The 24,907-nt window shown below is 48.2% G+C and overlaps 1 protein-coding gene across 6 annotated transcripts in view; it reads left to right on the top strand.

The window, feature by feature from the left end:
• PLEKHG4 (pleckstrin homology and RhoGEF domain containing G4) overlaps positions 1 to 24,907 on the top strand; it is a 93,395-nt gene that overhangs the window by 8,737 nt on the left and 59,751 nt on the right. For all 6 annotated transcript variants that reach the window (XM_058422037.1, XM_040075054.1, XM_040075053.1 and 3 more), the window contains exons 2-3: positions 12,444 to 12,641; positions 18,758 to 20,879. In XM_058422037.1, coding sequence (XP_058278020.1) covers positions 12,444 to 12,641; positions 18,758 to 20,879 — 2,320 coding nt within the window. The remainder of the gene's footprint in view (positions 1 to 12,443; positions 12,642 to 18,757; positions 20,880 to 24,907) is intronic.

Below are 24,907 nucleotides of genomic sequence, written 5' to 3'. Positions count from 1 at the left end.
TGTGCAGGGTTGAGACCATCCCTTGCAGTCTCATGGGCTGCATTTTGCCATATGGGCTGGAGCAATGCTTGTGAAATTCTGCCCTGGGAGGCTGGAGGCAAAGACTGGCTGCTGCTACTCTGCTCCTTCAAGTTGGAGGTGTCTTTCTGGTTCCCAAGTGCTTCAGCCCCCCTCCTTGATGTTGTTTTAACGTGTGATGCAAAAGCTGTCTGAAGCAGCTGTGGAGCCGTGTGTGGAGCAGTGCCATGACCAGTCCGGGTGGTTGGGCATTTGAGGGCCAGGTGTCAGTGCTGAGGAGGGATCATGTGCCTCTCAGGGGCTGAATGCAGCTGGAAGGAATAGGAACCAGAGGCCAAGCTGCACCAGACCCAGCAATGAGTGCTGGCCACATTGTGGACACCTCTGGTCCGTGGCAGGTATCTGTTCTCAATGCTGTAGTAGACCAATCTACATTTTGGGAGGTGCATTTCTGTGAGCAACCAAGTTGTGACTGTAGCTCCAAGCTGTTCTGAGTTTTTTGTAAATAAAACAAACCCTGCAGGCAAAAGATTTGAATCTCAGTGTATGTGTGTCAGTCTGCTGACCTGTAGGAGACCTTCCATGGCCTCCAGCAGCCTGCAGGACCCTTGGAGACTTGGCTCCTGACGGAGGTCTGGCAAGGCACCACTGCTGGCTGCTCTGCTCTGTGAGGCAGGTGATTCCTCCTCATGGGGTTTCAGTGTTAAAGCTGGTGTGTGTGTATGGGTACATAAGGTTGCGGCAGCTGGGAGATGCCCAAAGCCCCAAATGGGTGTGACAGCTTGGGCCGAAGTAGTCCAATTCCACTAGAAGTGACTTCTGGAGCTGTGGAAACCCCATGGTGAGAGCAGGGCAGGAGCCTGGTTGGGCTCTGTCTACCTTGCTCACCCATCATGGCTTTTGTGACTTGGGATCTATCTTCATTCCCTGGTATTCTCAGGATTCACCTTTCCTGGTGCTTCCTGCAGAGAAGTTCTGGTGGCACCTCTGTGTTGGTAGGAGAGAGGATGGGTTTCAGCAGAAAATAGGGTCTTTCCTTTGTCCTCCAGTTATGTCTTCTCCCAGGGTGGGAAGGAAATGAGTCTGGGAATCACAAAGAGCTTTAAGCATTGGGGATCTTCTTTCTTTATTTCTGTGCCAAGACCATGAGCAAGATGTTGGAACACAGACAAAGTCCAGAGACATAATCCTGAGCACATGGAAGCAGTTTGAAAGCACCTCCTCTGGAGTAACAAAGTTGACAACTTGCATTTTGCCCAGCTTCTTTTCAAAGGCACTGGGCAGGTAAACATGCCGTTCATTGTGACAATAAAAATATTGGCTAAATGCAAATGTCAGGCCAGCTGCATCCAGGTATTTCCTTGTAGAAATGGCCAAATGTATTCTAGTACCACATGGGAATGGAAGACAGCAGATGCTTACAGTGACACAATGCAGGTGTCCAAGGAGGACTCTATACTGTGTGTCAGCACTTATTTTCTCAAAACCAGCATCCTGTAACACGTCCCCCTCTGGCAGTGCTGCTGGCCATCTTCCCCCATGGGCAGTTGGCTCTGAAGGCGTACCTTGCTAGCAGAAGAGATCATAACATGAGAGCCTTGTCGGCATCTCGTGGCTGGTCCTCTCAGACAGGATAGCCAGCATGTCTAAATTCTAGAGCACAGGCACAGTGCTCAGCTCACAGGGCATCATTTTCTAGTTGCATCTCAAACACAACCCTGTCTGCAACCAATCGTGTAAAATTTGAACCATCCTACCAGCTATGCACAGCCTTAACCTGAGCATTGGTGCTGAGTGTGGGTGGAAGTTACATCACAGGGGCTATAGGCTCCTTTAGCACTGAAGTGGTGAAAAAATCTCTGATGAAACAATCAAGGTGTCCTGCAGAAATTATAAACTGACCCCACCTGTAGGTACCTGTACCAGAGTAGCTTTTGTTCCTGTTCTTGGCTGTTTACACATGATGGAACCCCCTGTTCCAGTCCTGCAGAGCTCAGCATCACCAAAGTCTGAAAAAGTGAGTAGTAGCACTGGGAGCAGATGTGTTGCTAACTGAAGAGCAGTAAAAAGCAAGGAGAGTGTGCCAGGGTAAAGCTGCCCACTTCTGGCCATGGGATGCTCTGTGGTTTTTGCACCACTCATAGTACCTGGTTTGCAGGTCAGAGAAGTGAGTGGACATGCCCTTGCTGATTCTGAAGGTTTGACCATGCTTATACCTCTCTGCCACACCAAGTGCCTCATCTCTGTTGGCTGGCTTAGCCTTTTATTAAAATATTAACAAAAATGGGGCCTTTCTTGTGGTAAGTGCTGGTTTCATATGTATCCTATTTTTTGCATCACTGGACACCAAGCTGAAACTTCCAAGATCAAAGCGGCACAGAATGAATCTGAAAGTCTTTCTGTCAGCTCAGATTTGCCATCCTGCCATCAGCCTGGGAAGCCCAGGATGAACCCTTGCTCCAGCTGGTGCAACCGGCCATTGATTTGAATGGAATCAAATGGCCCAGCTGAAGAGAAGACTTGCATGTGCTCCTCCTGGACACTGGTGGATGGGGTAAAGGGGAGTCTTCATAGGGCCTTATGGTCACCTGCAACAGGGCACACTGCTGTGGCTGGATGGTGGTTTGGAAAGCTGCTGGAGTTCTGATGACCTTAGCTAGGTGTCCACCTTGAGCTTTGCAGCCTGTGTTAGGTGTGGGAGAGGCTTCCTGAGCAGGTTCCTTCAGGAGGATACCTTCCCTGAGGCTGCTTGTCAAATCTCAGTGCCTCCCAACAAAACCCCAGCATTGCTGAGCCTCCAACATGGTTAAAGGATTCGAGTTATTTGCTGTCTGTTGTCATCTTGCTGAATACATTTACCTTTTGAACAAGGTCCCTCTCATATGCTCAGGAGGCTGGTATGCAGACCCGTTAATGGATCAAGGGGAAAAATGCCTGTGGATGTATTCTCCTTTGTGTTTGGGCTTATAACCACCCACGTTTTGGCATACATCCCCTCTGTGCACAAAGATCTTTTAGAAATTGCTAGTTAAATCTCCACCCTCCTTTGATATGTATGGAAATAATGGGACACGTGAGACTGTTTTCTGTTTGGAAAAAAAAAAAAAAAATCTATAAAGGGAGTAGCTTTAAAAGCCTGTGTTCACCCCTTTCTAACTCGGGAGTTTAATGAAAGAAATGCCCTGAATTTATGACTGATTTACTTAGCTTTCTGGGAGGCATGCATTTAGTGCTGTATCCAAATATAGGGGAAATGTTTTCATCTGAATCTGTCCCAGGTTTGCTGCTTAGGGGCAGGAGGAGAACTTGAGCACACGTGTGTCTGTTCCTCAGTGAGCTCAGAGAGTCTTGGAACAAATCTTGGTCCCTCTGACCAGGAATGCTTCTCCCTTCTGCAGCACAGACTGATGCTTCTTGGAGCGGCCCATAGCTGATCTGGCATAAGCATGGACATCTCTGAGCTGCCTGCTCTGTCCTTCTGGCTCATCCTTCCTCACAGCCTCTTCATAAGAGGCATCTGATTACTGCTGCCGGGTGCTTTCTCCTACCAATGGTGTGCAAGATGTGCTCCTCCAAGGAAGGTCCTTCTATACTTTGTTTTCTCATGCACTCAGCCGTCCCCTCCTGGAATTGCAGCTCTGCTTCAAAGCAGTTTCTGTCCCCCTCTGGCATAGCAGGACTTGTATTTAATGAGCACATGGTAATACAGTGTGTTTAAGGTGAAAAGGAACTATGGCTCATCTGTTACGGGATATTGGGACCATAGAGTGTTGCCTAGCTCCCATATGCAATCTGGGAGCCCTTTAACTAAAAGAGGGTAATTTTTCTGTGGCATCCACCCTTAATGATGGAGGTTGCAAGACATGGAAAATCCACCAGTCCCCCATGGGAATCTGTCCAGCAGCTCATGCATCTTGCAAAAGGAAGGGGTGAGATCTGAACGAGTCCAGAATATGTGCAGCATTGGCACAGAACTAATAATCTAAATACTGACCCCATGAAGATAGTTTTGGCACTCATCAGGTGGCCTGATGAAGGATTATCATTTTCTTTTTGAGCACAGGCGGCTGCCCATCTGTTGTAAGATGCCCCCAGATGGGTGTCTGAACACAAGGGGTTGGCTATGGCCTAATGCCTCTGACTGAAAGGTGTTAAAATGAGCTGACCTGTTTGGTGAAGAATTTACTTGGGGTATTTTATAGCTGGCTGGTATAAAGAAATCTTTCATCTGCCTGGAGTACTCTGTTAGTTGGTACCCATTAGGCAGAAATGAGAAGGGGCACAACATGCTGCTGCTTGGGTTGGTTTGCCAGATGCCTGAAGTTGAGAGCAGAGCAAATGCTGTCACTAATGATAGGGTGAATGAGCTCAAGCAATTTCTTTTGTTCGACAGCAGAGAGAAAGGTTTTTAGTGCATTTGTAGAAAGAGCCCTATAAAGAAAGGGAGTCGGCTGCAATGTCTCAGGATTTGTATAGAAGTGGTCTGTGAAATTCTTGGCTGTGTCTGTGATATCTAACAGGATTTAGCAAGCCTTGTCTGAGCCTGTTGTAGGAACATAACACTTGGAATGTGCAGGTCCCTGGCAGGACTGTGGCATCCGGTGCCACAGCCGCAGTGTCGGTGCCCAAGGCAGGGCAGCCTGTGCAGTCTGGCATGAGAAGGAGAGCTCCAGGCAGTCTTGAGGAGGTGGAAAGGTGCACATGGCTAACAATGGGCAGTGAAACCATGGCTGCCAGTGTTCCCACTCCTCCAGCATGAGTCTGTTGCTGGGAAGGTAGTTCCAAAAGTACCCAAAGCTTTGCAGCACACAGAGTACAACCTGTTTAATTAATTGCATTGTTAGAGCTATGTCAGTGATATTTAAAAAAAATCTGTGCTTAGACAGTTATTTCAGATTAAGGACTTAATCCCTTGATTAAACTAAACCAAAATAAGCTGGTGTCCAGCTGTAGGATGGTGTTTTATACACAGCTCTTCTCATCCACTCACAGGTCCTTGTTTCAGCTGGAAGATGTCTGTTTAAGGACAAGGCTTTGATCTGTTCTCTCAGCTGCCCTTTAAACACCTATATCATCTCCTTGATCTATTTCTGATAGAAAGTAATTGGTCTTTGAGAGCAGGGCTCATTTGTTGCTATGGGTAAAAGTCCTACCTCCTGCCCAGTACATTGAGAACTCGTTAGGGAGCGAGACGTGTCCCTGTGAGGAAATGCTTGTCTTCATTTCCCAGTTCTTCCCCAGTCTGACTAAAAGACAACTTTCTTGGATTGTGGGTCACCCCCACTTTGGCCTCTTTAATCTTCAGCAGTTGTCAGCAGTTCTTCTGATGTCTTGGATGTTGCACAGAGAAAGGAGAAAGTTACAATCTCTTCTCCAGAAAAGCTGGAGTACAAAAACCCGAAGGGTAGAGAGAAGTAAGGTGAATTAGGGGGAAGGTGCTCTCTTAGACCCAAGTAAACAAGGTCTTGGGCTGGGAAGCGGGCTCAGGTCATGTTGCCAGATGATAATACCTGTGCTAGGCCACCTGAAGTGTGGTGCAGAGCCAGGGATGTACCTGAACCAGGCTGCCTTTGCTGCCTGCTATTCCCTGCCTTTTGCTCCGGCACAAGGACAGCATTGGTGTACTTGTGCACTCCAAAGCTCGAAGCTCGCAGGAGGTCGTGGTTCACTTTCAAAGAATCTGGGGTGTTCCCCCTTGAGTGAAAACAAGCCAAGCCTGAGCTTGGAGAGATCACCCAGCTTTGGGCCTGCCTTTCCTCAGCCGTGCACGCCCAGACCTACAGCATGCGCAGAACAGGGACCTCAGAGCTGAAAAGCAAATACATCATTTTTCCTTTTGTTTAATTAAATGAGAGATCATGAGTTAATCGCTTCCAAGCGCTTGTTTTCCTGCAGTGCCTGGAATGATAATCCTGTGTGCTGCCCAGTAGGAGCTGCTTTGGCTGCCGCAGCCGCGTCAACACGAAGTAGGGCTGGGAGAACAGAGGGAGGCATCTGGAAATGATTCTCTGAGCTCCGTCTGCAGAGCACCACTCCCTGAAAAGCTGTAGGAGCTGGTTTATCCACAGGCTATGGAGCAGACCTGCCTCCCTCAGTGCAGGGGACCTGAGCCAGCCTACAGCCATGCCCTCTGCGAGGGATGCCATGGTGGCATGCAGAAAGCAGCTTGCTTTTGGAGATACAGCACTTGAGCAAAGCTGGCCTGGGTGAGAGTGCAAACACTTGCCGCCAAAGAGGAACTGGGCGCTGTGATTTTCTCCCTGAAAAGCCTAAAACAATAGCCCAAAGAGCAGGTAGAACTGTTCCTGGTTATCTCACAGGAAGGTGGTGTAATTGCAGGAGTGGGAATGCCTACCTCTATAGCTGCACCACTTAATAATACATTATTTTATCCAGAGGAAGGCAGGGTGCCGAAGGCAGACGCCCTCTTCTCAGCCTCCCTCTGAGCCTCAGAGCGAGCAGCAGACAGGGGAGCTGGCACTTGCTCTGGGAAGATTTTTCTCTCTTGAACTCATTGCCGCTGTGATTAGAACAGCTCAGGAAATGGGGCTGGGAGGGTTCTCTCTGCAGCAATGGAGTGGGAAATCTCAAATTTTGTCAGAAAAACAAGCCTTGTTTTTAGCCAAAGACCTTACTGAGCACAGAAATGTCTCTTTTATTTAAAGGGAAAGCAGCCCGTCTTTCAGCTTTGTGTCAGAAAGTGGAAAGGCTTCATGGAAAGCCCAGAGGTCTGTTTTTACTGGAAAAGAGGTTTCTCACGTCAGCTGAGAGCTGAGCAGCCCCAGCCAAGTGGTGCAGCACAGCAGCCTTTGCTGGCGGAGGGACCAGCTAACCCGGCCCTGCTCAGCGCCTGCTGTGAGCTCCTTTTCCCCCAGTCCCAAAGCTGGCCGGGAGCCACGGGCAGGCGCTGTGTTGTGCTGCTCCGAGCTCTGCCTCTCCCCAGTTTTGGTGTTATTCCTACTTTCCAGTCTGGGGCGTGGGAGGCTTGGGTCGTTTCTTCCCCTCACCTTTGCGCACTCTGGTCTCTCCTGTCCTGCCTTTGCACTGTGTCTTGGCACCTGGGCAAGAGGGGAGAAAGTGGGTGCACGCACGACGTGGCCAGGCTCCGGGCAGCCGGCAGAAGAAGGGCAAAGCTGCGGGAGCTCCTGGCAAGGTCTCCCTGCTCGGTGACTCAGAGCTGGGTGTACCACGGGCACCGCTCGCAGCCGGGCCCTGCTGCTCTGCCCAGCTATGCTCCTCGCTCTGCCAAGCCGCAGCAAGCTCTGCGTTTAACTGGGGCACTTAGGGATATGTAGTTTCATTCTTTGGCAGCTCAAATGAGGGTGTAGGTTTGTGAAAGCAGAGTTGTAGGTTCTTGAACTAAATTCCTGTTGAAAGGATGAATTCTCAGCGTGTTACATGGGCCAATCCAGCCTGCTGGAAGAGGAGCGTTGTCTGCCATAAGTCATGGGTTAGTCAAACTGTTAGTCTGGTCTCACCAAAACAATCTTTTTTAGTAGTCTGCAGACAGCATCTGGGCTGTCAGCAGGGAAGATATGTGCCTCTTCATGTTCGCCTTGACCAAGACTCAGTACTTTGTAGGCAAAATGAGCAAAGCGCTTGGGGGAGTTGTAGGGAAAATGCTGCCAAGGCTTTGTGGTCCCAGATGGGTCCAGAAGCATTGCAGCCCTCCCCTGCACTGACTTACATTGTCCTGAGCCACTTGGGTTGCTGTCTCTTGCTTGAAGAGCACAGGTATTCTGATGCTGTGTGAAGTGTGTTTATAGCCCTGGGGATGATCTCTCTGCTCCCCAGGTAGGCTGACTTTTTGTTCTCCAAACCTGTAGGAGGGTTCTCCAGGGTTCAGACTTAATTGGTGAGGAGCAGGTCCCAAAGAGGAAGAAGTTCAGTCCTGAGTCAGAAAAAAATGTAGAATGACAGGAGTTCCCAGTGGCTGGAGCTGCTACATTGCTCTCTTCGTGCCCACAAAGGTAGGCAGAAAATTCAATCAGTGCACCTAGAAAAGCCCAAGAAGCTTCTGGTTACTCCAGATGCCTCATGACAGGCTCCTCCTCCAACCTGCACTGTCTGCTTGCACCAGGAGAAGTAGATGACCCCTGAGCAGGGTTGTAACAACTGCTGGGCTCCTCTTCTGCCCAGGCACTCGTAGCCTCATTCCTATTGACTCCTGGTTCTTGCTGCAGTTTGTGATGTAGTGGGGCTCTAAGGGCTGAGCCGCAGAGCTTTGCCACAACAATCTTTATTCTGCTTGTCATAGCATCTGTGGCTCCTGTCATATGCAGGGGAGAAAGGGCAGCCCACCTACCCACTGTTCAGACCAAAGCCTTCTGCCAGCTGTGAAGTCCTCCTGGCTTCTCACTGCTCCCCTGGGGCCCTGGGTGGGACCATGCTAGGTTGTTCCTGTCCCATGGAGCCAAGCCCATCCCATCCCCATGAAGTGCTTTCCTCTTCCCTCGCTGTGCTCCAGCCCCTGCACCGGCAGCCGGCTCCCAGCTGAGCAGCAGTGAAAGCCAGTTTGGCCGGACATGACCTTAACCTGGGCTTTATTTAGCGCCTTGATTTATAGAGGAGTTATTTTAAAAGCGTGTTTCTCTTTTGGGAGGTGTGGTGGAGTGGTGGCAGTGAGCTGGAGTTTAGAGGTCCTCCTGTGCCATTGACAAAGAATCATTTGAATCCCAAGACTCCTTTTGCTTGCTGTGATGCTCTCTGGCTTGCTTGGAAAGTGCTTCTGTGGGTGTTTGTGCCCAGTGGCTGAAAAGGAGCACATGTCCAGGACCTTTCTTGTGAGAGGGATGTGGCAACAGTGTTGGAAGCAGGGAAACTTGAAAGCTGCAATCCCTGAAGGAGGCTGGTTTTTTTCAGTAGCTTCCTGTGCTAGGCTCTGCCAGCTCTTGGGGACCACTGTGGGCTGGTTGTAGTGGAAATGTGCTGGAGCAGCAGTGCCCCCTCCATGGATCCTTGTTAGGTTCAGTTTGTTCTTCTCTCTCGGCGCTGTTCATGTATCCCAGATCACAAAAGTTTCTCCTCATGCCTGCTGGGGTTTACATTGCTTGTTTGAGATAAGGGATGGGACCTCTGGAACAAGTTGCCCAGAGATTGTGGTGTCATCTTCTCTGGAGATATTCAAAAACTGTCTGGAGTAACATGCTCTAGAGGACCCTGCAGGGGTCTAGGGGGCTCCCAGCATGGTCTAGGGCACTCTGGAGCAGGGAAGTTGGATTAGATGACCTCCAGTGGTCCCTTCCAACCTTACTCATTCCATGATTCCATGATGTAGGTGAGATGGGCTCTAGACTTCAGGTTTATCAGACTCAGGACCACGGGGCACTACCCTTTCTCTGGTTTGTATGAGCTCCCTGTGCCTGCATACCCTGTCTCCTCCACGTGCATGGTGGTTGGCCCTGCCGGCAGGCTGGATGTGTGAGGCTGCCCATCTGTGCTCTGGCATTCCACAGCAGGACCATGAGGCCTCTTGCAGTTCTGGCTGAGGTGTTGTCCTCCAGCCCCTCTGCAGTCTGAGAAGTTAATTAGTGCAAATAAGCAGCCCCATCCCTAGGATTGTGACCTGGGTTAGTGAGTCCCTTACTGAGGGAGAATCTGTTGCCGTTGGAGGCTCCAAACTTTGCCACGTTCTACCCCCTGTATTTTCAGGGTGGCTTCTGAGGCACTGCCATGTTTCACCCTCCATCCAGGCAGGAGCTGTTCCTGGGTGACCATCCTGGAGCACAGTGTCACCTCCACATCATCTGTGGCACACAGAGGCTGCCGAGTTCTGTAGCCTCGTTCTGAACCTTGTTCTGTAGCCTTCCAAGGATGCTGATGCTGCAATCCCAGACAGCATGGTGGAATGTGGGAATCAACTTTCTGTTTGGGGTTTTTCCTGCAGAATTAGCGGAGATTGGTGCAAACATCTCTTTCTACCAAGAGGCAGTGGTTGAAACCTTCTCTCTATCCCTTGGAAACCTACACAGCTATCATGGCTTTGTGGTATAATCTAGTCAGAGGGAGATAAAGCCTCTGTGCTTGGGAGTGCAGTCAGCACTGCACTGTGCAATGGCTACAGGCTATGGTTATTCTGTATTCTACTAAAGGAAGGATAATGTACGACCTGGTTTATTTTAACCATATAAAGGATTTTTGATTTGGTGCCAATGTTAATAATTGTTTTGTGAAGGCTAAGGCAGCAGGAATGGTGTGAGAACCTTAGCGCGATGCACTGACTCATGTGTAAATATTTTGACTTCTTTGTTTTATTTGCAACAGTGAACTTAAGAAATTTATTTTGGGGAGGGATTGATATCTGAAAGAATTTTGCTCAAGCAGAGCATGAGGACAGAAGATGGTGCAGAACCAACTCCAGCTGGTTTTGCCTGATATTTTGAACTTGTGGGCTGTGGAGGGTCAGAGGGAGATTGTTGTCAAATGCTGCCAGCAGCAATGCTACTGTGACAGTGTCCAAGCAGGTGACTGGTGGGGCGGGAGAGCACCTCTGTGAAGGCCAGTTTTATCTGACAAGGTCACAGGCACTTACTGGGACAGGTTAGTATCAACCTGAGGTTATTATTTTTCTAAGTGAAAAGTAAATTGTCTAAACCAGCCTTCTCTTCCTATTTAGAACTGGGGTTAAATGCTCATCCCTAGAATTCAGCACTTGGGAGTGTGTCCCTAGGGCCCTTCCTTTTGGAATTCTTGGATTAAGAATTCCAACTCAGGATAATCTATGATTCTATGCGTATGAAAAATAGCTCCTTAACCTCTGTTTATCTGGTTACATTGGCCTTGAGTATTGCAGGAGGCAGCTGCTCTCTCAGAAGAGGTATGGACACTTTAGGAGCCTGCTGCCATATAGCCTTGCTTGTTGCTGATATCAGGAGAAACAGCAGAAAAGGTAAGGAAGCAGTACTGCCCCACAGGCAGTGTGTGGTCTGCCTGTCACCGTAGTTCTGCCAGCTCGTTGCAGGCAGGGATTGTGGAGGCATCACCTGGGCGTCCTCACCTCTCCTGTGCAGTCCCACAGGCTGTCCTACAAGGCAGCTTTGCATCAGAGCAGGGAGTTTATACTGTGCTTAAACACCCAGCCCTCTGAAGGAGGAACTTGGAGATCGTTAAGCTGCAAGAGATGGGAAGGTTTATGTGAGGAGCATCATCTCTGCTTGGCTGCAGGTCAGTTCAGGCTTGCTCTGAGTCTGTTGAACTTTCTCGGGCTGGTGGAGGCACGTGCAGTGATGTGCTGTCATGGAGTGGAAGCAGTGAAACTCTTTGTTTCCTCCTGATCTCCTTGTTCTACTGTTCCCCGGCTGTGGCGTAAGCTGTTGTGGCACTGGTTTGTTTAACTTTCTCTCCCAATCTTGCTGTGGGACTGAAGTGTATTTTCAGGCATGTCCATGCAGTTGTTCCTGTTCTACAGGAGGCTGTAGGGCTTCTGGGCCAGCAGCTGAAGTGGTTTGCTTGTCTCTAGTGAAAAGAGGTGGATTTGGATCAGATGAGGATCTGGCGAGACACCTGAGTAAACTTTCATTTGGTTTTGTAGCAAAACTTACTCCCACTGGCTGTAAGTTAGCCCAAGGGATCTCCTCTAAAATAGAAAAGAGCGATCCTGATCCTCTCTCCAGATACGTACAGCTTTATAAATTTTTTATTGTTACTTTTTGGCAAGCTGTCTTGATTTACACCCATGCAATAACTCAGAATTTGGCCTCCAGCACTGGAATTGGTCCTGACACTATGGGCAGGCTCTGGCTGGCAGGTTCTCCCAAATGAAAGTGGATGCAGTGAAGCCATTGCCTCTGATCCCCCTGAAGAGGCACCCTAGGTATCAATGGGTGTGCTCAGGGACCACAGGCAGCCCTGTTCACAAACATTGCATGAATCCTGGTGTGAGGCATCTCGCCCCGCAGAAAATTCCTGGCTCCTGGAGTAGAGCCTTTCATGAGAGGCAAACAGCTTTGAATAACGAGGAGTCGCGCTGGTGACTGGCTTTCCACAGAACCAAACAGCTCTGGCACCTTATCCCGTGCTGGGACTCCAGAGCGCAGGAGGCTGAGGAGCTTCAGCCCGCCAAGGAGCGTACCCGAAACACGGGGCTGGCTGGTGATGCGCCCACCCCACGACTGCTGCGCTCGCACGCGCTCACGTGCTGCGGTGTGGTCTAACAGCCGCCCCACCCCGCGCAGGCAGGAGAAGGACTTGCTGCGTAAGCAAAAGCTGGGAATTCTCACCGCTGCGCGCAGCACTCTGCGAGCACTCCACTCCCGTTTTGGGAGAGCTTTTTTGTGTTTACCTGGAATCGCTGCTGCCAAAAGAAGCCAGAAAGGACAGCACTTGGCTCCTTTGATCTTCGTTCCTCCTGCATTTTGGAGATGGCTGCGCTCCTGGGCGTTGGGCAAATCGTGCCCTGGTACCACTAACGCTTTCTCTCTCGGCAGGACTCGGAATCACTGGACGGCTGCATTCAGAGTACGTTATCAGCACTCTACCCTCCATTTGAGGCTACCGCAGCCACTGTTCTGTGCCAAGTTTTTGATGTGGTGGAGAACACGTACCGTGGGGATGGACTGCACTACCTCATAGACTTCCTGATTCCAGCCAAGCACATCCTGCAGTGCATTCAGCAGGATGCCTGTGTGAGTACATCATGCTCTCTAAGGCCTGTGAAGGCTTTCTTGGAGAGTTTTCTTTCTGCTCTCGTATGCAGAACGGCTGGCAAAAAGCGCTTGGGTATGTATAGCAGCCTAGGTGGGAGGGCAGGCAGACAATTAGGAAAAGTTGAGAAATTGTTGTTGAAGCTTAACCCTTCAGAGATCAGGTGTGGAGCAGTGCTCTCCCTTTCCATAATCAGGAACACCAAGGGCTTAAGGGATTCACGGGAAGAGGTTTAGCGAAGCGTTTGCTGTATGTGGCTGGCTGAGGTGGCCTCTGACCCCAGCTGTTCCCTGGCCCTGTGGATGAAGCTGTTGGGCTCTCACCACTGGCAGGATGACATGCAGGGCGAAATGCTGCCAGTCGGTGTTTTTCCCAGAACTCCAGCTCCCCTTTGATGGTTGCTGGAACGGTCGCAAGGCTCAGTAGCCCTGAGGAGTCACGTTACATTTACTGCCAGAACGAGTCCAAGACTAACGTGTTGGGAGTCTAAAATGTTAGAAACGATGAGTCAAACACCTCCGTCACAAAACTTGGCTCCAAGTCTGCAAGATGAAAAAACCCCAACCAGTCCAAATAACCTAAAATGTGGGTTTGTACTAATAATTTTGTCTCTGAATGTGAAGGGGGTGTGCGGCCAGGCTTTCAATTCAAGTCCTCATCGTAGAGGACGAGGAATTTCTAAGAGGAGGAAGAATATGGAATAGAGGCTGAAATAATCAGTTACTCATTTGTTTCAAGAAAATACTGGGGGGACAGACACATCACATGGGATGGATCCACGTGAGCTAAGTATCTTGAAAGTGTGTTTTGGTGCAGCATTTGTCACCCCGTATTGTCACCAGCCTCCAGCTTGGTGCCAGCCATCCCTGTGAGTCGAGGAGGATCCAAGGTGGTGCATGACCTTGCTCCTCTCTCCCACCCTGAACACCGGAATAGATGTTATTCCATCAGTATCTAATTGGAGCTTCTAATTCTATGGTGCATTGTGTGTTTTTCCCCCTTCAAAGAGACAAAAGGCTTTTCGTTCGTACAAACTGGTAATTATTTCAAGACGTTTCACAGCTTCCCCCAAAACACCGCCCTCGCTGAAGGAGCCAAGGTAGCAATTTCCCCACTCCTCGAGATCCCGGCGGCTTCCGAGCGGCCAGCAGGGCCTCGGGCAGGTGAGGCAGCGAAGGGGAGGCAGGGAAAGCAGCAGTAAGCTGGGCACACAGTGCTGTGTCCCAGCGAGGAGGCGCTCAGGGGGACCCGAGGGACGGACGGGACCCACCGCGCTCCCACCGCGGCCCGCGCTGCCCGCGGGGCGCCCCGCGTTGGACACGGGTGTGGCGGCGGGGCGGGCCTCGGCCGCGCGACAGCCAATGGGAGGCCAGCGGCGGCTGCAGCAGCCAATAGCAGCGCGGGACCGCCTTGACGGGCAGGGTGGCTTCGGTTGAGATGTTGAAGAGCCGTTGGGGCACGAGGCGCAAAAGTGCTCGGCCGTGAGGAGGGAGAGGTGTGAGGGCAAGGGGCACTGGGCATCCTGAGGAGGGAGAGGTGTGAGGGCAATGGGCACTGGGCATCCTGAGGAGGGAGAGAGGTGAGGGCAATGGGCACTGGGGCATCCTGAGGAGGGAGAGAGGTGAGGGCACTGGGCATTGGGGCATCCTGAGGAGGGAGAGAGGTGAGGGCAATGGGCCCTGGGGCATCCTGAGGAGGGAGAGAGGTGAGGGCAATGGGCACTGGCTATCCTGAGTAGGGAGAGAGGTGAGGGCAATGAGCGCTGGCTATCCTAAGGAGGGAGAGAGGTCAGGGCAATGGGTCCTGGGCATGCTAGAGGAAGGAAAGAGGTCAGAGCAATGGGCATTGGGCATCCTGAGGAGGGAGAGAGGTGAGGGCAGTGGGCGCTGAGGGTTCTGAGGTAGGAGAGATGAGAGCGGTGGGCACTGCGTGTTCTGAGGAGCGAGAGTTGAGGACAGTGGGAGCTCAGGGTGCTGATGAGGGAAGTATGAGGGCAGTGGGCACTGGAGGAGCTCAGGATGCTGGTGGAGGCATGGGGGTGTCTGAGGTGTCCTGTGGGAGGGGGAAACCTGCAAGGTGGGGCTGTCCTACTTGTGTAGCACAGTTAGGGGAGGTGATGCAGGGACACGAGCTGGGCTTGGAGGCCTGCCTGGCTCTCCCTGGCCTGCCTGGTAGCCACAAGATGTGGTGTTGGTTGGGCAGCTGCCTTTAGGGAGGGCTGTACAGGGCTTAATATCATGTACTGGGAGCTTCTGGTGAAATGTGAAATGTCTGAGAGTGGTCACCAAGATCCTTTTTTACTTGGTTGTGACCCTTTCTGGCTGTGACTCATGATTTTTTACTTCCAGAGTGGTAGTACGGGGAGATTCAGGGAAGCTCTAGGTACCTTGTACCCTCTTTAAAGTTAGCCACCGGGTATTCCATATTTTATTTAAAACTCTGCTTGTTTTATTTTTTTCAATATATTTTTTCTGATCTATTAAATTCACTTAATTTGCTGTGCTCTCTTCTTCCCCAATCCTCCACTCTATGCCTCTTCATCATACAGTCTGAAAGCACAGAGGACTGTTTCTTACTAATTGCTTTTTGAAAGTCTTGCCTGCCTTTTAGAGAGTCTAAACAAAAGCAATACTTCCTCCTTAGTTTGCAGTTCAGCTGCTCCGCATGAGCGTTTCCTAAACACATTAGAGGGAAAAGAATTAACTCCTATCTGAATGATTACTGTAGAAAGTCTTAAGAGCACTGGATCTTTTGTCAGCCTCTGCAGTAACAAAAGTGTAAATGGCTATATGAATTATTAAACAAGTTCATGGGCTTCAGTTGGGTGTATTAAAATCATCAGCCTGTGTGTGATTCCTCAGAGAGTGGAAGGGGTGTCTGTCTCTCCTTAGCACAAAGTTAAAAACTAAATTTTGCCCTTGGCTTTGAGGTGACATGCTGGGCTAAATGGTCTGTTCCAGCTTAACCATCCCTTTAGCTCTAGAAGATTCCACCTTTGTGCCATTTTTGTCATTGGTGCACAGCTCTTTCCTCAGATGCAGCTTTATTCCTGGCTGCAGCCACTGAGTGTAGAGGGTGTTCCTGGCGCTCCTCTGATGAGCCTGGTTTGGCTTGGTGGTGTTTGGACACGAGAAAAGCCAATCCTTGAGCCTCAGAATGAGATGTTAAAGGGACTGTAATAAGCTTCTTCACAAGATCTTCCCTTTGAAGGTGCGTTTTGGAGCAGGAGCAGCATGAGGATGCTCCACTTCTAAAGTTATAAAGCTCTGTAATGTTTAGGCTATCGTGGGACTTGCATTCCTGCTTTGGATGTTACTCTGGCTCTTGATGCAGTTAAGACTGTGGCTTTGTAGGTCTTTTCAGGAGCTTCAATGCATTCTGCATTTTGGTTTTCAAGATTTTATTGCTGAGTTTTCTCCTTATGAGTCAGTAGGCAGATAAGTAAGCATGTAAGCCGTGAGCCTAAGTTCTTGAATTTCTTAATGCATGAATGGCCCTCCAGCGGGTTACTCTGCCTCCAAATTTTAACAGAATCTCTATGTCAAGTATGTGCTGATGGAATTCAGCTTTATGTTTATGCTGCTGCTGATTGCATCTTTCACTTTTCAGTCCTATAAACTATAATAGTTTGGGAACTGATCTTTGTCTACCTCTTCTTCCCCTGAAAGACCCTTGGTACAGACCCTTTGCCTTAATATACCAGCTGGGAGATGTTCTGATGGGCGAAGAGGGTTTGGTGTGGTGCAACAGTACAGTCTCCTCTGGAGAACTGCAAATTGCTCTAGTTTAAAATTCATGTACAAAATACTTGGTTTGGGCACTTGTGTAGGAGCCACAAGCTTTGTTGACTGAGGTGCAGTGTGAGTCTTGATATAAAAGTCCATGAAGTACATTTAGCCTAAGACCTGCTGGAGCCAAAGCAGCTTGTGCAGACTGCTGCGAGAGGTGGTCTTGGTTTGCCGAGTTTAATTGTGCTGTGGATGAAAGAAACTTACTGATAGAGGCATCTGTGTCTTGCAGATCAGAAAGCCTGAGAACGTCAGACTGCACCGCTTAGCTGTGCCTTTGAGGGAAGTGCGAGCAGCTGTGTGTGTTAGGTTATAGGGGGTTTTGATTCTGACTCAACAGAAAGAAGAAAGAAGGGGAGGTGGGTCTGCCCTGAGTCAAGGTTAGAACAGAAACGTAATACTAAGATGATCCTTCAAGTAAATGAAAAGTAAAGCAAGGTTCTGTTTTGTAGTGATACGGTAGGTACATCAGTAGGGCAGTAGCAGTAAGTGAACAGAAGTAAAACTACTGTGACTGAAATTGACTATTTTGAAGAAACAGGACTGGCAGGTCTCCATCCTGGAATGTGGAAGAAGTTACCATATAATGCTGAATATCTGGTAACAGGGATTTTACTGAATCTGTTAAGTCAGGGCTAGTAACAAAATACAGAGAACAAGCTGAGCCTACAACATCGTGCACTCAGCAAGGACTGAATTAACTGACCCATGAAAAACTGAATAACATTTTCATGTGGTTTGCTCCATGGCAGATAGTGTCACACCAGCCTTTTTAATAAAACAGCTCTCTCTAGAGAGATAAATTTCATTGTTTAATCTCTGCCATAAAGGATTTATTATGGAGTCATATGGAAGATTAATTACTGTGTCAGAGGGATTGAGGTTTATGCAAGAGTTGCAAGATGGCTACAAACTGGTGAAAGGGAGGGAGGATGTTTGTACTGCGGGGAAAATGGAGTTGGAGCAGGAGTCGTGAAACACCCAGTGCTTCTCATCCATGACCTTGGCATAAAATGTAAGAGTATGTATGGCATGTTTGTGGTGAAACCACCTGGGACACATAAACAATAACCTGGAAGAGGAGGGTGATAAATGCATTGTATAAGATGAGATCTAAAACTTTGTACTTAAGTTTTTGTAATGGTCGACTCGGAGGGCAAAGCGCATGCCTCCACAAAGTGGCAGGCAGAACTTCTGTTGTGAGCTGAAGTTCATCAGTTTGAAAAGCAGAACCAGTAGGTGACTGGAAGACAGGTGGGATCTTAGCTTTAAGAGATGCTTCTAGCACATTTGGGAAGTGCTTGTGCCATTATAGACAGTGTTTTGCAATGCTTTGCACAATGAACAAATGGTTTTTAAGAAAAAGAAATGGGCATTGCAGAGGAGATACTTCAGGCACACCGAGGAGTTGATGAAGGTAGACGTGCTAAGGTCATGTGACATTGGGTTAATAAGTCTAAGCAATAGGAACAGATCCAGAAAATACAGGATTGAGGAAGAGGAATTACTGACTGAAGGATGATTTGGGTGTCCAAACCTGTGAGCAGTTGTGCTTCAGGTACAAGGAGAGTTAGAAATTTGGTGGGGCTGAAGGTAAAGCTTGATGAACGTAAGAAAAGAAATTGCTTTATGCCCATACCTGTTGTTTCAAGGTATGTGAGGATGCAGGAAGTTCTTTTCAGTTCTCTGGTTTCTCTCTATATGGTAAAGTATTTGAATTAATTGGATCTAAAGCCTTGTTGTACAGAAAAAGATGAAATTATTGTGGAATTGATGGCTTATATAATGACTTAATTTAACAGAATCAAGTTCAAAGCACTGAAATTATTTTTTGAAGTTGTGATAAAGCTATGAATAATTGAGTCAAGTCAGTTCAGCCATGAATCTTGGGCAGGATTTGTCCGAGGCATGGCCTCAGTGTTGCTGTGTTTTGAGAATGAGGAAATTGCTGGTATGTTAAGTGTGGTTCCTCGCAGCTTGCTGGTGGCACTTGCTGCCTTGTTTCTCTGTGTCTCCGCTATGCTTTCCTCGTTTGCTGCTTCCTATCTCCTGTTTTGTCTCTGCAGTATCTTCTTCACCAGGAAGTTGCAGCCTCCCAGTGTAATTTGTGCCCACCTGTCCTGCATAGGTGGTTTGTGTTGGTAGCTTTTCTTTCTTCTGCTTTTTAAAGAGAAGACCTTAGCGTGGAAAACTTGCCTATACCCATAACCAAAGACCCTAAATTCATCTGTTTTCTTGATCTCTCTTATTGAAGAGCTTGAGCTGAGATCTTTTGCTGGGGCTGAAAACACTTTCTCTTGTCTCCATAGGCTCCGTACTGCGGATTGCTGTTTCGCCATGCGGGCTGGCCCCTGTGTATTCAAGAGAAGATTGTAATCCAGCTAGCTTCCATTGACTGGCGAATCTTGAAGCCTGGTGACTTCTACCTGCAGGTGGTCCCCTCTCTAAAGAAGCCTCCACGAATTGTATTGAAATGTTTGGCAAAAGATAAGCGTAATGTAGAAGAAGTGGTGATTCCAGAAGTTTCATATACCTCTATTTTTACTCTGGAATGGTTGAGTACCTTCAATGGAGAGCGGATGGGCATAGCACTGGAAAATTGTTTACTAACCACTGATGACAAAATATTCCGTGTCCCCTGGGATAAAGTGGTTAATCCTGAATTTATAAATAAACCAAAAATTATTGAAAACAATGTCATCTCTCCAGAAGTAACGGAGGAACGCTCAATTCTGTGCCTCCCCACGGACCATACTGAGTGCGGTTCACCAGACCTGAGGTCTCATCATCTACAGGAACTAAGCCCAAATCGAGACAACTCTGTCATTAGCAGCACAGCTCCACAGTTAAATGAAGCTCTGGTCAATGGTGTCTGTATGAGTCCTGTGACTCAAGAGAGCTTGGGAAGTGACCTTGAAGGGGAGTACGTTGAGCTGGCAAAAGTTTCACTGCCCAGGTTTGGGCCACAAACAGGATCTTTAACCCGGTCGCTGGCATTAAGTTATCTAACTCAGCCCAGGGCACGAGTGAATGAGTCTAAAGGCAAGCACAGGTTTATTATCACACAAGACAGCACCTACTCCAAGAACTTAATTCAGCCAGCACTTATGCAAAAGGAGCACAGTCAAATGGACACTCTGAGCACTTCTGCAGAAGTTCTCAAAAATGCTATTCCATTGAAGGGCAACAAAGTGATGGCACATGGAGAACTGTCTCCAGAAGGTCAGCTGATACTGGTTGATCCTGGAAGTATGGGTGATAACTTTCCTGTGGCTGAGTCTCCTGCTTGCCATGCAGAAGATTCATCTGCAGAGCAGGGGACTCACAGTGAACACTCACTGGATTGGCAATATGCACTGTGCAGCTACAGCGATGTGTGTGTTGGAGATGCTGTCAGCTGCAAAGCACAAGTGCCTGGTGCCCCTGGAAACATGGAAGGAGAAAGTGATGGACCTGGTGAAAATGCTGGTGTTGGAACATTGGAGCAGAGTCCAGAAGCGATTCTAGATGCTGCTGCTGCTGCTAAAGAGGAAGTGATGCTGGGAGTACACACAGAACCACTGACAGAGGCTCAGAAGGAGGTGACACTGATGGATGCTTCTTCTGTGTCTGTCCTAGGGCCTTTGGGACCGTGTTGCACACTAGAGGAAGGTTCTGATGTCTCTTGCCAGGGTGTCAGTGGAAGTGTTGAGCCAGTGCAGGTCACTACATTGCCTGAAAATTCAGATGTGGGTGTGGTGAGAGGCTCTCCTTCAGGGAGCATGGCAGATGAAAGTGCTTGCTGCAGCAATAACAAAGCAAATATCAGTTCTCCATTAAATTCTCCAGAAGAGAACCAAGGAGATGTAGATGAATTTGAGGTGGGAAGAAGGGACAGCCAAGAGGAAGTGAAGGAGTCTAAAGAAATGTTGACTCTAAATGAAAATCAGACTGGTCATAGTCACTGTTCTGTGAAAGCCCTAGTAGATGAAACCTTGTCAGATGGTGAAGAGCAAGAGCATAAAAAGGCTGAAGAAACCGTACAACTCCAAACTACCCTGTCAGCAGAAGGGAATCAGGTGGCAGAACAATTAAATAACAGTGACTTGTTGGCTCCTGATGCACAAAAAGAAGACTCAAGTCTGTTCAAAACCCAGAGGTCTGGAGGGAGGTTTGAGGAACCACATAGACTGGTGGACAACCATGGCTGTGAAAGTGAAGAGAGCTCTGTGCTGAACCTGGAGCGTGTTGCAGTGCAGGACTTGCAGGGACAGGTGGAGAACCAGGAAAGTTGTTCTTACAGGGAAAGGTTGAAGCCTACAGCCTCAAAAACACTGGAATCCATTGAAGAGGAATTGGAGGGTGGACCACTGTCCTCAGAACCTGCTGAGGGGCATACAGAGGCTCTGCACTTCCAGCCAGAGGCAGCTTCTGAGGCATCATCTCCTAAAGGTACAGCTGTTGGATGTTTATGTGGTTGTGTTTGGTAACATGGATTGAAAGCAGTCCTCAAGGAGTACTGCTTGAATACTAATTATCAGGCAGGATCTGATAAATACATCTGGGAGGCTTTGGGGTAATAGCACAAAATACTGGGAAGTGATTAAATTGTCTTTTTTTGTGGCTTGAAATTAGCTTTCTCTTCACAGGTTGATTTATTGTGGTATTTTGTTCAATAATTCTTTGCAAATTTACATTGATACAGAACAAAGTTCCATTGGAGGAAGCTTTGAATTTCAGTTAATCTGGTTGCTGGTGACCTCTTCCCGCTACATTCATGATGTGCAGAATGTGTGAGGAGAGACTCATCTAACTGTACAAGTCTTTCATAGTTGAAAACTGGTTTTAGGAAGACAGCTGTGGCAAGAGGGAGCAGCAGTGGATGCTACAGTAAAATACTAGCTGTGTAACGTGACCTGAAGATCAACAAATGCATGTGCTGATAATTGATCTAGGCAGCAAACTGCAGAGCTGAGGGATTCCCCCCCTCTTCCCTGCCTTCCCCTCCGGCATGCTTTCTTCAGCTCGATTATGTTTCAAGTAGGAGCTGTTTAACTTGAGTGGGAGACCACAGAGATTAAGCATCTAACTTCAACTCAGATGGAATGTTCAAGCAGGTATTACCCTGATTTCTTCATGCTTGGGTTCCTGAGCTGGAGCTGTACAACTTCAGGGGGAAATGAGAGGGCAATCCAGGTGTGTGCCTTTTGCACCAGACTGTAGGCAGGCAGTGTGTAACCGCATGGGCCTGGTGTGGGCTTTGCCCAGCTCTGCTGAGTCTGGAAAGCTGCAGCTCGATATGCAGATCACACGGAGGAGCGGGTGTGTGGCGGGGGCGGGTGGAACATGCCAATCCAGTTCAACAGCTCTCATTCCCTGAGACCCCTGGCTAGGAAAATTACCCAGCTTGAAATGTTGGAGCGAGGACTCTTGAAAGGGTTGCTGCACAGACCCGTGTTCCTAGAGCATGTTTGACCCTCTGGGGTTACAGATCCAAAGCTTGCCCTACTCCCAAATTATGTGGCCAAGAGCTCCAGCGTGATTCCATTTGACTGCACACACAGCTGCTTCTCAGGTGTCCAAAAGTCACGTTTTACCGGATGTCGTAGTGACCTCCTAATGGAGCTAAGTTAGTATCCATTGATGAAAATGTAATTTCATTACATTTGCATCAAACTTATTTAATTCCATAGTTAGACAAGCCCAGGGTTTCCAGGCATTTCTGATATTTTTGAAGTGACAAGCATTTCTCTTCCGTGAAATGGAGGGGTCAGCTCAAAGGTTTCTATTTCTGCAGTGCCCATCTCTCTGAGCATCTGTCACCATGAGCAGAAAAAAAAAATTGCCTTCTGCCTATCTGTGGGTCTTGGGGGATTTATGCCGGGAAATAACCATGCTGTGGGTATCCATTCTCCTCGCCAAGCTGAACCCAGCTTGACTTCATGCTTGCTCAGGACCAGGCCTTGAAACACGTAGTCTGTGTTTAGTGATGGGTGGGCGCTTTGTTCATGAGTCCAGTGGCTACTTGTTCAGTGTTCCCATCTCTTCTGTCTAAAATTAGCAAGGTCCAGCTCATTTGAGTTCGTTCTCACTGGTCCAAAGAAGAAATCTTGGCCACTGCAGGAGGTTTCAGCAGTGATGGACCCCTCTGGGGTACACACGGAGTTTGTTTTTAATGAAAGGCAGTGCAAATGGGGATTTGGCTGAAATAAGTGACATTCATGGCTCAAGTCTGCTGATATTAAACTTGGGCACTGCAGTTTAAGATAAAAGCAAACCTTGTTATCTCAGTGTTTGTAAAGCAAAAGAAACAACCTAAATTGCCAGGAAAACCACCCAAACTAACCAAATAAACCCTTTATGGCAAAGGGCAGCTCAAGTATCTGTTAATGCTGGCAGTATTTCTTAAACACTATAGCTGGCACTATAAAAAGCTTAATCCATTCAATTACATTTGATTGCTTTGAGATCAAAACAAGCCATCCTCTAACCTAGCCCCATTAAACCCTCAGACATGTATTTATAAGATAATTCAGAGATAAAATTACAAAACAAAGCAAATGTCCTGCAGATGGACTCTACTTTTTCAGCAAGGCAATTCTGTAGGTTAAATTCTCTGTGTCTTGTTGAGGTAATCTTGCTACTATGATTGGAAACTGGGTATCTTGCCTAAAATATAAATAACAACAAAGCTTTAGCTTTACTGGGTCAATTCAGATCTGAAGTTCACACCTCAGCAGCAGAGGCACAATGTGCTCTGTATGAGGTGGAGGAGCTTGCTTGTTACAGCAGATATTGTAGATTATGTCAAAATACATGTTCAGAACTGGGGCATCTGAGTTTGCTGTGTCTGCAGGTTTTTCCTTGTCCCTTAACGCTCTCCCTTTACTTCCAGTCTCAGTGAGCTTATTTTGTGCACAAATAGAGTCTAACTTAGAAAGACTTAGATATAAATAGAAAAAAGTCTGAACTGTTCACAAATGTGAACTGTTTTGAGTTGATGGCTTAAAACTTACACTGGTTCCATTCACAAATAATGTGACTGCTGTTTTTTCCTAATGACTAAACATCTAAATGAAAGTGGATTTTTAAACTTTGCAGCTCTGGAAAGAATTCCTCTATTTTGTGGGTGGAAAATACCTGGATATTCAAGAAATAGGCTGAAAAGCCACACCGGGGCATATTCAGCAGCACCTGTTAGGGCGTTGTTCCTGGTCCTGGTTACAACCTGATGTTAGCATAGGTGATACTGGTGCTGGGGCAGTTTGCATGGAAAATGCTAATGTCTCTTTGAAATGCACACAAGCAAATCCTCCTCTACCACTTCCTTAACCTCGGGGAAAGGTGGAACCTGCAAACGGCAAATTCAGATGTCCCTGTTCTCAATTTGCTTTTAGATGTAATCCTCCGCATTCTACAATTTCCGCTTTAGTGAGTGCCTCCGCCCCAGATTGCAAATAACAAATAGTGTGCTTGGGCCTGCTTGGGAGAGCTGGCATCTGCAGATCTGAGCTGGGCTGCAGAAGCTCGGGGAAGAGTTTTGTTTGGGCAAGCTGTGCATAATCTGGAGGCTGCACAGCTTTAGTGAAGTTTCCCCAGGGCTGAAAAGCCCTGGTGCCATGACTGTGTGTGGTGGGCTGAGCAAAGTGCTTCTCTCCCACCTCTTGGGAGCTGCTACCCCATTCTTAAGAGATATCCAAGGCACGGCTGTCACATACATTTATGTATTTCTCTTGCCCTGGAGTATAACCTGTGTGGAACACAGCTATGTTCCATTTCTTGTCCTCTTTAAATCTCACCTTTTGGTCCTCTTAGCAGGCTTTTGTCATTTAATGCTGCCCCCTTTATTACAAACTCTGTAGTTTTTCTTGTTGCCAGGCCTTACAGCTCGCTCATAATGTGATTCCATGTTCTCCGAAAGTCTGCCAGCTCTTAATGTGAAACCTTTGGGCACAATTTCTATAACTCTGTGATGTTCAGGGTACCCTTTCTGCAGGAGACCAGTGCCCTCTAAAATGCTGCTCCAGGAGGATACAGCAGTGTTGTCTGAAGTGGATGACCTCTTGCACCACTGGGAAGGGGAGGCTGAGGTTGCCCTAGGAGCAGAGTGGGGCTCTGGTACAGCCCACAACTGGGCAGAGCCCTGAAGCCATCCCAGCAGCTTATGGGGCCAAATGCAGCTGATGCCAGGCTGGATCCCAGGGATGCTCCTCAACCAGGGGTGTTACCAAAGAGGAATGCACAGCTATTCTGTTATGCCCTCCATGGTGCAGAGCCTGGGAGCTCCTCCTAGTTTCCCCCACTGTTGGATGATTTGGTGCAGTGAGCCGTGCTGCTCAGGGCACTTCTCTCGCCCATTTTAGCAATTTTGTAAGCAGTTCGGGCTAAGCCTCAACCTGTAAATCTCCTTCACTGCTAAAACTTGTATTGAAAGCCACTTCAAGGACTGCTTTGTTCCTGGTCCTGCTCTTTAATGAAGT

Source organism: Hirundo rustica, chromosome 11 (genome assembly GCF_015227805.2).
Source record: "Hirundo rustica isolate bHirRus1 chromosome 11, bHirRus1.pri.v3, whole genome shotgun sequence".
Lineage (NCBI taxonomy): Eukaryota > Metazoa > Chordata > Aves > Passeriformes > Hirundinidae > Hirundo > Hirundo rustica.
The sequence above is the reverse complement of the archived record's forward strand: the minus strand, read 5'-3'. Positions and strand labels throughout refer to the sequence as shown.